Source organism: Saccoglossus kowalevskii, chromosome 10 (assembly GCF_978046115.1).
Source record: "Saccoglossus kowalevskii chromosome 10, keSacKowa6.1, whole genome shotgun sequence".
In the NCBI taxonomy this organism is placed as follows: domain Eukaryota; kingdom Metazoa; phylum Hemichordata; class Enteropneusta; family Harrimaniidae; genus Saccoglossus; species Saccoglossus kowalevskii.
In genome coordinates this window covers 31,056,190-31,069,998 of record NC_140650.1, presented here as the reverse complement: position 1 = coordinate 31,069,998, position 13,809 = coordinate 31,056,190, and the positions used below count along the sequence as shown (strand labels likewise).

At 35.1% G+C, this 13,809-nt stretch overlaps 1 protein-coding gene across 1 annotated transcript; it reads right to left on the bottom strand.

The window, feature by feature from the left end:
• Window positions 1-2,113: 2,113 nt before the first annotated feature.
• Window positions 2,114-13,289, bottom strand: LOC102808663 (glutaredoxin-3-like). The gene is made up of 9 exons (XM_085504499.1): window positions 13,199-13,289; window positions 11,873-11,981; window positions 7,964-8,038; window positions 5,731-5,850; window positions 4,929-5,103; window positions 3,992-4,136; window positions 3,773-3,883; window positions 3,068-3,200; window positions 2,114-2,685 (listed from the first exon to the last, which is right to left on the bottom strand). Exons 1-9 carry the CDS (start codon window positions 13,261-13,263, stop codon window positions 2,638-2,640), a joined length of 981 nt encoding a protein of 326 aa, XP_085360625.1. The 5' UTR covers window positions 13,264-13,289; the 3' UTR covers window positions 2,114-2,637.
• Between the last annotated feature and the right edge of the window lie 520 nt (window positions 13,290-13,809).

Here is a 13,809-nt window from a genome sequence, read left to right as displayed (position 1 = left end):
TTATTTATAAAATGATTTACTTGATTTAAAAATAAAATAGTCTTGCCTATTTTTTCAGTTCTTTGATTGTCTTGTTCAGTGAAGAGTGCGTATAAATGATAACTTTTTTCTCAATTCCTGCAGATACATAATTGCTTTTGTACCACAGGTATGTTAATCTCCATTTTCAAATTTAAAAGGCAACTACTGAAACCTACAAGGCCTATTTATATTCAGTATACAATGCAATGAGAAAGGCATTGTGTGAATGAGGAAAGTTGGTGAACAAAGTGGGGACTTGTATAATGAATGATCTTCCATGAAACTTTCTATAAACGTGACATGGTGGATTGTTGTCACATATGGTTTTGCATTTTAGTTCATTAATTTTTCAAAAACTAGAGAATTTCAAACAATATGTATCTGTGAAATAACTGGTGCGTATGGATGTAGATAACCCATACAAGATGTGGTTGCAATCACCTTGTCCAAAAGTAGATTTCATGCCAAGCTAAACTATTTTTAATTTGCAAGATACAAAAACATGTTTTGACTAACATTATGTACGAGTTGATGGGAGTATGAAATATTAGTAACTGTATACAGTTGCATTTGAGCAATATTTTCGACTAACGATTCATCAAATAAAAAAAAATGCCACACAAGTATGAAGGGTGCCCTTTCATCCTTTAAGATGAAACTTCCCACAAGCGAGGTTAATACGGTAAGTCATGTAACATTGAAAACAAGTTTCTGATGTTAGTTGTAATTTTGATAGGCTCCGTATACTTGATGTTGAAAACTGTCATTGCTGTACAATCTCTCCAGAAAATCAACATGCGAATATAAATGTGGTAAAACAAAATAGTGGATTTATATAAATTAACAGTCAATGACCACGAGTGGTATTACTTTATTTGGTACAACTATTTGTTGAACAATTGTATGTAAAAACTAATAGGATAAATAAACCAATCACTGAACACAAGGAGGGAGGAGGGCTCATCTATATCACCTGCTCTGATTAGCTATTGGCAGAATAAATAGGCCAATCATAAATACCATACTGTCAAGGAATTATTTGCAACAACTACTCTGATTGGTCTAACCAGCACACTGGTAGATATGTTCTTTTATGAAATTTTTACGTTCCAAACACAATTTGCAACTGAAGGATGGACATGGCTAACTGGTACAAATGTGGAAAGTATAGAAGCACTACAAATTCTGGACTTTTTTTTGCAAAAAATTCCATCATAAAAATGAAATATATTAAATAAAAAGCTTGTTTCATGGAAATAATGACAGATTTGCTCATACAGTTGTGAGCCCTATTACTTGTGTCTATTTTCATTTGAAAATTGATCAAAATATATACAGCTAATATTTGTAATTTAAAAATTTAGTTGGTTACCCCAAATGACCAATCATAACTTAGCAAAATTAATTTGCCATATCCATCCTTACGATACAATGACTGAGTGTACTCAATTCTCATTTACACCTAAACTGGTATCCTAACACAATCTATGACATTGCTATGATTACAAAGTTATCCTCTTTTGATAACTAACTTTTTGTTAATTACTGGTACATGTACAAATTGCCACACTTTTTATCAACAAATTCCAGTGTCTAATTCAAACTTGTTTGTCTCATTGAAACTGAGTATAAGTAATGAAAAACAAAAAAACTGAATCTGAAATAGTTACGTCTAGATCTGCTGGGTGAAAGTGTTCATTACACAAAGACTCGCATATAAACAAGGTATGGAGTGGCCAAAGCCAAAGGTGGTGTACGATTGTCCTAATTTACAACAGTTATATCATCTACGGCACATTATTGATATTTAACGCAAATAAGGAGAATGACATATTTTTGAATTAAGGCTCTGTTATGATATATTTCTGTGTATATGTAAATACCAGTTAATGACAGTTTTCACACTATTTAATTTACTACAGTATGTCAACTGCATTACCAATTTAGATGTGAAATAATACATCTAAATGGATCATCCAGCATGCAAAATCTTGAAAAATATGCAAATATAATCAAATAATTACCACATTTGCTATATTAGCAGAGTGCATCTTTAATATTAAAGGCATGTTAGACAAAAATGTTGGTCACATTTTAGATGCACTTAACTCACACTAAATTTATTTATTCTAACACGTTATTTACATAGGTGCAAATACTGCTAATAGAGCAAACATAGTATTATACTTTAGTTATATGAATATGCTTAAAATAGTCCCCAAATTTAATATTTTATTTACTTTGTGGTTGACTTATAATAAGTAAATCAGATCTCAGATTTGTTTTAATGAGAATGTGAAAAGCCAGAAAAGATTTTCACATCAAAATGAGTCTTTTTTTATTTTGAGAGGACCATACTAAAACTGCTTCATGAGAGCTGACCATACTTTCTGCCACTTGCACACATACTGCTTTTGAATTCAGTTTCAAGAGTTATGTCATTCAAGTCAAGTTAGGTGATACATGACTTGATTCAAGCCAAGTTATGTTATAATAAGTGTTTTGAGTCTAGCTGAAAGATGAGAAGCAAGTGCAAAGTCAAGTTGTTGGATACATTGCAAATAATTATAAATCAGAGGCAGGGTCAGTAAGCTTGATAGAAAAAGGCAAACATATCTAAGAACCCTGTAGAACATTTTCTAATTCTCCTGTGTCTTTGAGTTCCTAAAAAGTAAACAAATAACAAACTGTAACCAAGTGTTTTCAAGAAACTTAGTCTCAGCTTTTCTAAAACTACACAAATATTGTACCATAACATCATTTCGTGAAAAGTGTGAAAATGTTAAAAATTCAGAAAGCAATCTCTTCTTGGAGTTTGAAATAATAGACAAAGTTCAAATACATATGCATAAAAAGAGAAATATCACTTGTTATATTTGTTTGTTGAGGCGATTGATACAAATGATGGCATAAGTTAATAATTTCATTTTCGATTTGTGAATAATACAGCCTTTAATGAGCATGTACTTTATTCTCAAAATAGGCATGGGCATTTTAAAGAAAGCTAGCTCAACAAAACTACCAAATATGATAAACGTTAACTTACTTTGATAATGTCTAATCCTCCAATCAATTCACCTTTTACATACAGCTGTGGATACGTTGGCCAATTGGAATATTTCTTTAAGCCTTGGCGAACCTCTTCATTTTGTAAAATGTCAAAAGTTTCAAATTTTATACTGAAAACCAAAATGTAATAAATCATTATTTTGCAGCATTTGACAACATTTGCATTATTTGATTGTGTACGTTTGTTATTTCAGTAAGTGACTAACAGAAATTGAGCATGGAGTCAATATGTAATTTATTTTTTCTAAAATTCTTTTCAATTTCTTAAACCCTTTGAATGCCAAGTCAACTTTTGACACAATTCACAAAATATATTTGCATAATTTGCATATATATGCAATGTGAATTATTTTGATTTGGTCCAAAATTAACAAAAAAGAAGAAAATTGTGTTAAATGGACACCAGTTTTGGCAGAACGAGTCCTGGCATTCAATTGGCTAAAATGTTATTTGCAAAGTTTCACTGTTGCATCTTGTGACTTTCTTGTACTTGCAAATGTATATTTGTCACAGAAAGCATACATTTGAATCTCATATCTGAGACAAATATCTTCCTATCAATTTCACATTTAATGCATAAATTATTTGATCTGCATGAACACATTAGTCTTCACAGATGGAGTAACATACCCATACCTAACCATGCAAGACTGAGAGTGGGTATGAGGTTGAGAGCACTTACCCGCTATCTTTCAATATTCCAACCATAGTATTACTGAAGCCACATTTGGGTGTCTCTGAGTTTCCTTTCATGAAAAGCATTACAGGAGCCTGATTTATCAAAGCCTTTAATCTGAAATTGAATAAACAAACTTCGAACTGATTGACTTGAACTGAGTGAGAAGTTCTGCACAATAAAATTCACACATGAATCATAACTACGATTAAATATGAAACATACCTATCTTCTAGACTGGTGGCTTTGGGGAGCACAGATTCCAGTTCACCGTTCTCTTTCATTTCTTTGATGATATCCAGTCCCCCAATGAGCTCTCCATCAATATACAGCTGAGGATAAGTCGGCCAATTGGAAAACTTTTTCAATCCTAAAAGTGACAACTAAATCAGTTTAGGACAACTAATCATCAGGCTCGTAGATGCATACTTAACCATTGTGACTTTTCAATTCTATACTGTCTAGGATTCTGATGCTGGCTGTGTTGTTTTCTGTTGGTGGCTGTGTTGTTTTCTGGCGGTGGCTGTGTTGTTTTCTGTTGGTGGCTGTGTTGTTTTCTGTTGGTGGCTGTGTTGTTTGTGTTGTTTTCTGTTGGTGGCTGTGTTGGTGGCTGTGTTGTTTTCTGTTGGTGGCTGTGTTGTTTTCTGTTGCTGGCTGTATTGTTTTCTGGCGGTGGATGTGTTGTTTTCTGTTGGTGGATGTGTTGTTTTCTGGCGGTGGATGTGTTGTTTTCTGTTGGTGGCTGTGTTGTTTTCTGTTGGTGGCTTTGTTGTTTTCTGTTGGTGGATGTGTTGTTTTCTGGTGGTGGATGTGTTGTTTTCTGGTGGTGGATGTGTTGTTTTCTGTTGGTGGATGTGTTGTTTTCTGTTGGTGGCTGTATTGTTTTCTGTTGGTGGCTGTGTTGTTTTCTGTTGGTGGCTGTGTTGTTTTCTGTTGGTGGCTGTGTTGTTTTCTGTTGGTGGATGTGTTGTTTTCTGTTGGTGGCTGTTTTGTTTTCTGTTGGTGGCTGTGTTGTTTTCTGTTGGTGGCTGTGTTTTCTGTTGGTGGATGTGTTGTTTTCTGGTGGTGGATGTGTTGTTTTCTGGCGGTGGATGTGTTGTTTTCTGTTGGTGGCTGTGTTGTTTTCTGTTGGTGGCTGTGTTGTTTTCTGTGTTTTGTTTACCTTGCCTCACTTCCTCATCTGTTAATATATTGAATGAACTGAACTGTGCTTTTTCTTCTTTAAGTATAGCTATGACTTGTTTACTGAAACCACACCGTGGCTCGTCTGGCGTTCCTTTCATAAATAACATACACGGCGCATGATTTGTTAACTTCTTAAGTCTGGCATCTAGATCCTGTAATTACAAGTATATGTTTATTAAAAACTGCTTTGCTATCAACTCATTACAAAATATCTAGCAATGGTTCTGTAAAGAGCTGTATTTGCAGTTGTTCAACATTTCCCTTATTTGGGTGTAAACTAAAACATTATTTAAATCAGAGGAGTAACAAGTTAATTAAAGCGAGTCTTGTAGCGACGTTGTTTTTAGGATCGTGGCGTAACAAATCACGGTCTTTCTCAAGTTCAAAACAGTGCACAGCTTTAGCGATTGCAAGAAGAATATTCTTTTTATAGTTGGATGATGAAACGACAAATTTACAGAAAAAGTTTTTGTGATGAGGCATCATCATTTTATCGAAGTCAGCCATGGTAGAAATTGAGAAACAGATGCAAGGAATTACTTGGAAATTTGACACACAGCACTAGACACACTCACGATTTAGCCCCATTATGAATCAATGCTTGACCTGTATCACATGACTAGCAATCGGCTTCTAGGAAAATTTAACAGTCTTGCGAGATCTCGTACGAAACGGAAAATAGCTTACTGTGCTAGGTGGAATTGGCAAACAAGGATACAAAAGCGCTTATCACTTCCTGAACATTTTGTTGACAATAAGATATTGTTTTTTTTATTCACCTCTTTTGTATCTACGGGTGCTGGCGGTGCTGGACTTGCAATGCTGCTGGCATGATGCTGTACTTTCTTGTTGAGATCTGGTGCATTAGCGCCATCAAGTCGGTCTAGCTGTTGACAATTCTATAAACAAATCATAAATATGCATTATGTAGTAATCTAATTGGCATAACTAATCATCAATTTGTTACAATAATAATTACAATTTATTTACCTCATTACAGTATTTCCCTGGCCTTTAGGAAGGGCAGTTCTTTCAATAAACTTTGGACGCACAGTTATAAAAGTTACAATGGTAAATTACAATACCGATATTTTCATTATCTACCTCGGAATATACACCATATATTGGCAGCATTGAAAATAAACTTGAGATCATCCTAGCATGTTTACTGTATTTGACCGCGTTAGCGCCCAGGGGCCTCAACTCACAATTTTTTAGGGGTGGGCGCTTACCCGAGCACCCCCCTCGAAAAAGAGTGCAAATGAAAATTTTGATTCATCAAGTGACAAATTACGTCTTTGAGGGTAAATCAAATTACTAAATTAGTTGCGTCGTCATTGATTTTCACAATGAAGAAACAGAAATGATCACAAAAAATATGCACATTTTATTACAATATTAATTACGTACCACCATAATTTACTGAATTAAAAACATTTGAGTCTGTTGGAACACAGTCAAAGTCAAAATTGTCATATTATTTCCACCATGATGCATTTGCAGATTTGACCTACAGCAGCGTCCTTTGACCTAATGTGTCAAGTTGGTTATTAACTAATCAGAATGCTGTGTTTTGACTGAAGCAGTTCTTCGGAAATTCCCGAAGACTCTCCGGTAACACAATGCGGAAGTGAATTATCGATGTCAAAGTACGATCTGTTGGAATTGATTTCAGCGAATAAACGACATGGTTTTTCCAAAAAACTAGTAACTAGCCATTTTTGAGAGGTAAACTGAATATGGCATCAAATATTTATCGCATTTTACTTTTATTAACAGGTCATTGTTGAAGCGTAGTTTACACATGGTTATCGTATTCTACGCATTCACAACATGTTCACAGCAATCGATATCCACGCTGTATCATATAAAAACGATTACCAAGCTTCGTTACGCAAGATCAAGTTTTAAATTAGTTGAATTTTGAAGGGGTGGGCGCTTTGCCGAATGTGACCCCAAATATAAAAATTGGGGGATGGGCGCTTGCCCGGGCATGGGCGCTAACGCAGTCGAGTACGGTATATTATTCATTTTCAACAATGACACAATTTTTTTCAAAACGAGAGATCTGCTGTAAATGGTATCTATACAGTTGTGGCGTATTTCATAATACATATACAATGAACAAATCATACAGAAACGGTATTCATCTTTGACACTGTTTGAGTTGCAGAAATACAGATCCTGTTTTCATGATTATTTTGTAGCTGTTCACTTGTTTGAATTCACAGATACACAAGCGACCTGACAATCAAAATAGCCTCGCTGTCTTACAAGAACATTTTGGTAGCCAAGTCAGGAATAAATTGACACAAAATAATGTACATCTCAAATATCAAAGCAATTGGGTTGGTAGTGCTCAAGAAAAATTACAAAATATTTTACCAAAAATTACAAAAATATTTGCCAAAAATAGAGAATTGTTGATATCCGCACGAAATGAACAAATCTGACAGGTCCACCCAAGGTATCAAAGCAAGTTGGTAGTTTTCAAGAAGAAGTTGAAAATGCAATTGTTGATAGACAACAGACAATCGCCTAAATAAACAGTTTCGCTCTGTGATCTACGATGTCAGTGGAGATAAAAAGGTGATACACCGCTGTTAGATTTTATTAATTGTTTTACAGTTACTGCCAGACAAAAGTTAAATATGCAATTCATACACAAATTTAGTTTTGGAAATAGACCCAAGGTAACATGTCAATCTTGAGTGTCTAATTTGATTGGTCGAATGTTATCATGTGAAGGATGCATGATTATTGGTAATTCCCAGCATGCATCACCTAAACTGACCAATGAACATTGAGTACTGTCCCAAAAGCCTTAAAAGTGAATATATAAACAAAAAAATTGTTGTATATTCATTAAAATATTACTTATTGTAAGTATATGTTCTAAGACCCTAGTGGAGTGATGTATAAGTGTTAAACAGTGGATAACAGTATGTAACACATAGTATATACTAACTTGGTATGTTTTAATATTTGATAAAATCATAGTATTAATTTTACCTTCAGAAATATAAATGTAGGCACAGCACTTATCTCATGGCGTTCAGATATTTCAGGAACAGATTCAGCTTCAAGCTAGTAAAAGATAAACAAATGAAACCTGAGTGCAGTGTGAGTTAAAACCTGAATTATACCTGAATTCCATGTTTCCTTATTTTTATGCAGGACCTAATCATTGTGTAGAAATACACTATAAACTCTTGTGAAAAAAATGGTTCTACAAGGTACAAGAGTAAAGATGACTGGTTCCTTTCTTTTCATATTAGTGCACGTATGAAGAAGTTGAGAATGCTTTGAATTCAGAGCTGTAAACAAGCAACATGAAATAAATAAACTGACGACAGAAACAGCAGATGGAGGTTTTCATTGTCCCTGTCATTTACAATTTTTGCCACAATGTTCTGATATAAGCTTGACCACCGTCCCTCAAGGGACGGTGGCTTGACATTAAAATCAATTAGCCCACTTCTAGCGTTATGTTGCATCATCGGCAAATTTGAATATCCCCTAGGTTAGACCAATAACAATATATTAAATATCAACCTTCTGTAACCAGCCTTCATAAGCACCAATGAATAGAATAGAATAGAATAGAATAGAATAGAATAGAATAGAATAGAATAGAATAGAATAGAATAGAATAGAATAGTGCTTTATTGACACCGTAAAGAAAATATTACATTTCTTTTTTGGTTATGTACATCAATGAAGTTGAAAAATTGAAAATTGAAAACATAGTAATGTATTAAGTAAAAAATATATAATAAAAGTAGCAATATTAGACTATACTACTAATATTTTGATTGTGAAATTAGTCCTAGCTTTCACACATACTTTGATAATAAGTTTTGACATTGTTAGTCAGTGTTTGTTTTTTTACATTGAAACAAATATTTAGTTAGAGCATATATAATTGTCTTATCTCTTGATTGCATTATATAGCAGGGATTGAAATAGAATTTTTTACCTGCATGCACAGTGTGCACGTTGAATTTGAAATTTACCTGCACCAACTTGTTGTGAAATGCACCACTTTTAAAGTTTTAATAAAGTTTAAAGTTTCTTTATAAGATCGTCGTCATCAGACCATGCAGCCTCATTTTCTGGTACCCGAGATCCATATCGTCTTGTTTGGGGTCTTCTGCTTGTTTTGCTATCTTGAAACCACAAGTCAATTGCATTGTCAGGAACAAATGTGTCAAGTTCATCATCACATAAATTGATTGCCATTAATGCTGTTAAGGTTTTAGGTTGAAGCCTGCTTCGCCAGTCACTTTTAATTACTGACATCAGTGAAAATCCGCATTCACATACTGCTGTACTACATGGTATGAGACGAACTATCTTGACAAGCATGAGAATACACTTATAATTGTCTCCAAACACCAACATCACTCTTTGCCAGATATCAAGATATTTCAGGGATTGGCCTTCTGTCTGTTCTATTTTTTGAACTATTTTCTTCAGTGCTCTCCATTCAATTAATGTGTCAATTTCATTGCATCCTCTGTATTCTAGTGTCTGTTTGAAGTGACTGTACAAACATTTGACTTCATCATCTCCATACACCTCTAAAGCCTCAGTCTCAGTAGGCCACATAGCAGGATCAAATATCACTGTGGATTTCAAGATTTCATTTTCTACTAAATCTTGAAATCTGTTATCAATACACTGTACAGTTAATTCTATTGCTTTCTTTGATTCTTTTATAGCTTCTTGCTGTTTTGACTGGGTGTGACTATCTACATTTCTTTGAGGTCTTCCTGGTCCCTCTTGTAGTAAGATGCCTTCATATACAAGTTTCCCATCAGCATTAGTAGATATGCCTTCCATCATGCATCCTTTCAGTTTGTCTTCATCTTTATACTGTACCATCAGTTTCTTTACAGACTCAGCCATATTTCTGACTCTTTCTACAGTAACCTCATTGTCTTGGAGGCATTTACTGAGTGCATTTATCATTCTAAAGTAAATTTGCAGGAATTTACAGAACATCACAAACTTAACACTTTTCAACATTTTCAGGAAATACACTGCTTTGTCTTTGCTTTCTTTTCCACCATGTATTCTGACATCTTCTATATGTGCAATATGAACTTTGTAATTCCTGAGTATAGCCTGAACTCCTCTTTCATGATGAGGCACCCATCTTGTACCACTAACAATCACTGGCCTTACAACAGAAATACACAAAGATCCCCAGCATTCTTAAAAGCAGCCCAATTCAGGGGGGAGTACTTATAGAAAAGGTACACCTTCTGAAGAAATTCATGGACTACAGTGAGATATGGCATTTGCTTTAGAACATCTTTGACAGCAAGTTCAAGTCTATGTGCAAAACAATGAACAACAACCAAGTGTGGTACATCTTCTTTCAATCTTGTGGCTACCCCTGATTTCGACCCCATCATCACATTGGCACCATCAAAACTTGCTGCTACAAGATCATTTTTCCAAGTTTTTCTTTCAAGATTTTCCTCCATTGTACTCTGGAGTGCGGCAGTGATTGACGGAGCATCAGCTTTAACAAGTGGTTTAAATGTTACAAATCTGTATTTTGGCCTACCATTTTTAATGTATTTAACATGTACAATTTCCTCATCAGTAATACTAGTGTCTGTACTTCCATCTGACAGTACCGCGGGTATAGCAAAAAACTCTGATTCACTCATTTCTTTGATCATCTCAACACGTTTACTTTCATATATGTAATCTGTGAATGTCCGTGCCTGCTTGTCATTTGCATAGGTTTCACTAACAGGTACATTATTAACAGCCAATAATTTTATCTGTCCAGGAAAATCTGTGAATGGACGTCCGGATTTAGCCAGAAAGAAAGCCACACGAAATAAAACTCTCATTTGTTCCAGTTCACTTTTTTCCATTCTAATCAAAAGTCGTTCTATTGGTCTGTCTTTTGGATTACATTCCTTGACTTGCTTTGATAATACAGCCTGGACATGGTTACTTGTATTTTCATGACCATTTAAAACATGTAAACGAAAGGAATTACACCTTTTTGTGCAAAATTTGTTTACCTTTCCACTGTGGTCAAACTTCTGACAAACATCACAAAACATTACGTTATTTTTTTCATCGAATATTAACCATTTTTCTCTTGAAGCCACGTCTGTTGAAAACGATAAACTTTTTTTTTCTTAGTGGGTGGCGACTCAATCACTGAGTCAAACGAAGTACTCGCGTCGTGGTCCCCAGTGTTGACACATGATGTCGCACTCGTACTCTGCTGAGATTCAACATTTCCTTCAGTGGTAGAAACGTGTCCAAGTACTGCATCCTGTTATTTCCATTATCGGGATCATTTTTTGTTGCTTGAGATACTGGGCATTCAGCCGTCTCAGATATTTTTAACGATGTCAATAGTCCACACTCGAAAAGGCTTCGTTGTTTTGACATGATTGTATACCAACCGAAAGACACGCGACTACCGAGCATGCGCAAATCTGTATGCTGTTCTGAGGTCACGCGAGACTCAAAGTACTCTCACAATGTACGCAAGTACGCTACCAATTTACTTCCGGGTTCTCGATCGATGCGATCATGGACGAATTTTATTTTGTTCACTTGTGCTTTTGAGTTTTTTTACAATATTGGTTGAAAGTAATTTAGGCTTAGTGAATATAATGAGAAAATGTTGTGTTAATTTCTACATGCACAGCGTGCACATTGGATTTTGAGTTTACTTGCACTAGCTAATAATCTATGTGCATAGTGCAGTGTGCACCTGAGTATTTCGAACCCTGTATAGTCAAATTTTTCTCATTTGTTTTTGTTTCTGAAGTCTTAGTTGATTAACTCCATGGCATTGTACAATGATTACATCTTCATTCGTTGACTAATGACATTTATTTGTGAGGAAGTAAAAAGGATTAAAATAGGTAAACAAACCTTGACAAATTTGACCTGTAAATACTGCTTGGCTAGTTCTGTCATCACATCGTTCATTACACCACACTGGGGAGCCCAATTGGTCCAGAAATGGACAACCACAAGAGAGCTGTAAAAGAATGTGATAACTAAATGATATAGAAAAGGCTATTCATATTTAACAAATTTATCATAATTGCAAAAGCTCAGTTGTTAGAGGTTCTACCTGCTGTGGTTGATGTTGTGGGTTTGAGCTTCTTACTCGGCCAGCATTATTAAACAAATAGAAGAAATCTATTTCCTTGATAACTCCAGAACATCTTAGCGCTCGCCTCTGAATTTTCAGCCTTGTTAGACAACTTAAACAATATTACTTTTCAACCTTGAGATTATGTGGAATTCCCATCATGCAGCATTTTAACTGGCCGATAAATACAGGGAATTATTTTCTCTCTAGGATTTAGTTGGTATAGTTATCCAACATACAATCTGGGCCTGAAAGTGTGCATGAATGAACAGTGGTCCACTATTTCGCCCTGTGTAATATTTTCATCAATATTATTTGATCCTGGTTTAAGAGCAATAGCATATTAGTACTGAGACTATCCAAAATAAATATAATTTTAAACTTATTTTGTGAATTTTATAGTAAAATGCATAATGCTGGGTAAAAGTTTCTTAGGGCCCTCTCACCCATAACTCTCATCCTAACTCTGCCCTCCAGTACCCCTCCACCATTTCAATTGAATATACCCTTCTTCGAGTCACTTATTCGGAGGGGCATATTCAATTACTTTGGGGGTTGGAGTGTTAGGGTTCAGGTTAGGGGTGAGGGGCCAGGCCTTAAGGAACTCTAATCTTTCCCAGCAAGCCCCTCATTTTGAATGTGTGGGCGGTTGTAGTTGCTATATCACGTGTAGGCATGCGCACTCATTATATACGTACACAATGTTTAGCTCTTGAAAACTGATGATCACCAATTACAATTTATTATAAATACGTGTAGAAGCAAAGCCCCATCTTTGTGTCTTTCATTGTAACTTCTACGGGAAATGTTTTAAACACTGAAAATTATCATTATTATAGCTCTGCCCGGCCCGGGTTTTTAGGATCCTTTGATGACGATCGGGTTATCACCTGTGCTACTGTTCCTCAAAACCATGATTTTGCTAAATATACAGACACCTACACATCTCAAGTTCACTGCTCATAGCATTGCAAAGCATTGTCATTGTGTCATGGTGTCGGTTTATCACTGGCATTTCCATGACAATCTTACACTTTATACGGATTAAAAAGTTAACTATTATACAGGATTGATATATGACATAATTACAAAGTACAAACCTTCCTGCATTTTTAGTAATACCGTCGAATTCGGAGACCGACTTCGCTTCCAGTACATTCGCCATGTTGTTCTGACCTTGAATTCGTTTTTTGTCCTTTGCCTAAGAGGGCGCAATCACAGGAAATACAAAGTGCGCCGCCTATTTTTATTTTTATTACATGTACAGTACAAGCCAATATAACAAAGAGAAAAAAAGAACATAAAACCACTTACGCCATATTTTTGTTTCAATCCAAATATAGGCGAAAAAGAGTATTTTCAATACGAATATAGGCGAAGAATAATATTTTCAATCCAGATATTTGTTTTTATCATTTCGAATTGTGAATCGAATGTTCCAGCTTACTGCTCACACCGTGAAGACAAGGGTGAACGGATACGAAACCATGCAATGGAAAAATGATGTAAATCCAATATAAAGAGTACTGTGGGGGGAAAAGAGCAAAAATAAAAAGGTCATCAAACACGCCAGAAAAACTTGAATATTTTTTTTTTCTATTTCGTCCACTGAACCGAGGAGATGATTTTGGACATGATTGTCAGTTTCTTCTGAATAATAATTTACAAATATGCTGGATATTCATAAATTCATTCCAATGTTTTCGAGATA